This window comes from Geospiza fortis, unplaced genomic scaffold (assembly GCF_000277835.1).
Source record: "Geospiza fortis unplaced genomic scaffold, GeoFor_1.0 scaffold114, whole genome shotgun sequence".
In the NCBI taxonomy this organism is placed as follows: Eukaryota; Metazoa; Chordata; class Aves; order Passeriformes; family Thraupidae; genus Geospiza; species Geospiza fortis.
Window position 1 is genome coordinate 1,736,924 of NW_005054383.1, and position 2,262 is coordinate 1,739,185.

Sequence of the window (2,262 nt, forward strand, 5' to 3'; positions counted from 1 at the left end):
CCGCCCCCCAGCACAGCTCATCGGCAGCGACAGCGCTGTCACTCCCTGCGCCTCCCGTCCTCCTTGCTCTGCTAATCTCCACCATCCTGGGCATTGCTGTACCCCGCTGTCACTTTCCTGATATTTCCTCCCAAAACTCTGCCGTTCCCTCCGGCCCCGCGGCCTGGGCTGCAGGGGAGTGGCCCAGCAGTGCCAGCCTGGTGTCCCCTGTGGGGACAGGGATCGGGCGAAGGGGACACCCACCGGGCCACCCTGTGCTGCTGCCATCACTGGCACTGCTGGGACCCAGCACTGCAGTGGCCATAGAAGTCCCACCTGCCAGTCTGTGCCACCTCTTGCTGGCGGGGACCCCACTTTGTGTCACCCTGTGAGCCCCAGGGCAGTGCTGATGGGCCCTGACATGGCCCCCAGGCAGCAGGGATGGCCCCAGGCTGTGGCCAGGACAAGCGGTGGCAGAAGGAGCAGCGTGGGGACAGTGGCCCCAAAACCTGCCAGGGCGCCCCACGGGCACCCATCCCACATCCGGGAGGGCAGTGCCAGGAGCTCTGCCCGCGGGCACACCTTCCCTGCCTGCCTGCACCTCTGCCTCCTTCCCACAGCCCAGCCTGTGGTGTCACTGTCCCCGTGGTGTGTGACAGCACCCCCAGCTCTGGTGGCAATGGTGGCAGCCACCCCCCTCCCCATTTCCCCCAGGGAGGGGGCACCACAGCAGCCCCCAAAGGGGGACTCCAGCCTATGTGGCTGGGACCAAACCCAGCAGGGCTCCCACTGGGGTGACTGTGGTGGTGACAAGGACCCGGCCATGCTGGTGACAAGTACCTGGAGGGCTCTCAGCCCCCCCAACAGCTGCATTCCTCCTGAACCTGTTTGGCAGGGCCCTGTGCAGGTGCCAAGAAAAAGGCATCCGGGCTGGGCTGTTGCTGGTCATGCCCTGCTTCACTCCAGTGCCGAGTCAACAAGGAGTAGGGAGGGTTTTCTGGGGCTTGGTGCCCCCACGGTGCTGCTGCTGCCCCCCAAAGTCACCCACGGCTCCCAGTGCTAATGGTGCCCCCCAGTTTCTCACCCACCAGCATGGATCCTGCAGAAGGTTGGGAAGGGGAAGAAAGAGGAGGCAGAAACAAGTGAAAAATGACTGCATTTAATCCCAAAGCCCCCTCAAGCTCCGTGGTTTCGGGAGCCCCTCGTGGCCCCTCCAGCCCCCCTGTCTGTGCAGCCCTTGGGGCCCCGGGCTGAGCGCACCCCTGGGTCACCCCTGGCTCTCTGCCCCAGCGCGGGCACAAGGAGCTCTCCGAGGCACCCGGCCTCTTCCTCAGCTCCGCCGGCACCAGCCGCGTCCCACCGCCCCCAGCCCCGCCCCGAGCCCTTAGGGAGGTGCCCTGAAGAAAACCATCCTGGTGGAATAGACCAGGTCCACCAAGTAGGCGATGAGGTTGAAGATGGTGAGGAAGGTGACCCCCAGGTCCTTGTTCCACCAGCAGTCCTTGCCGCAGGAATTGGGGCGGCCCCGGCCCCGGAAGCTGTAGAGGGGCCACAGGACCATGGCAGTGAGGTACATCAGCAGGGCCAGCACGTTGTAACCCACCAGCACCTTCTCCAGCGGGCAGGGGATGTAGGTGAGGCAGCGGCCGATGGTGAAGATGATGATAAGGAGGGTGAAGATGAAGCAGATGGAGTAGACAGCCACGCACCACATCAGGCCAGATTCCCTTCTGTATTCAGCCGTATCCAGCAGGGAGAAGATCAGGCAAGCCACGTAGGCTTCAAAGACCTTGAGGAGCCCGGGCACGGTGGAGAGGAAGCTGCTGATGTCCCCGGGCTTGGCGCGGGTCAGAGACACCTCGAGGGCGTAGGCGAGGAAGCAGAGGCAGGAGGAGGTGGTGGCCACGGCCTGCCGGGCACACTGGCTGCTGCTGCAGGGGCCGCTCATGAACGTGGCGGGGAAGACCACCGAGGAGGTGAAGACCATGAGAGCGGCCAGCATGGAGAAAGCCGAGGTGAAGTCATCCCAGGAGAGCGGCAGGAGCGGGTAGAGCTCCAGCAGCTCCAGCAGCAGCACCAGCAGTGTCACGGCGAAGCAGAAGCACCAGGTGAACATGCACCACGTCCCGTAGGGATCCTCGAAGTGCCCGGTGGAGGCCACCAGGCTGAAGGAGAGGCAGGGCAGCAGCACGGCCAGGAGGCGGGCGATGCCCACCCAGGAGGTCAGGGCGCGCACGTTCAGCGTGCCCATGGTGCGGCCGCTCTGCCCGCTGGGCAGTGCCC

At 65.2% G+C, this 2,262-nt stretch overlaps 1 protein-coding gene across 1 annotated transcript; it reads right to left on the reverse strand.

Annotated features, from left to right (window-relative positions):
• Positions 1–1,122: 1,122 nt before the first annotated feature.
• Positions 1,123–2,256, reverse strand: MYADM (myeloid associated differentiation marker). Its single transcript, XM_005425258.2, has one exon. It carries the CDS (start codon positions 2,228–2,230, stop codon positions 1,364–1,366), a length of 867 nt encoding a protein of 288 aa, XP_005425315.1. The 5' UTR covers positions 2,231–2,256; the 3' UTR covers positions 1,123–1,363.
• Positions 2,257–2,262: the final 6 nt, after the last annotated feature.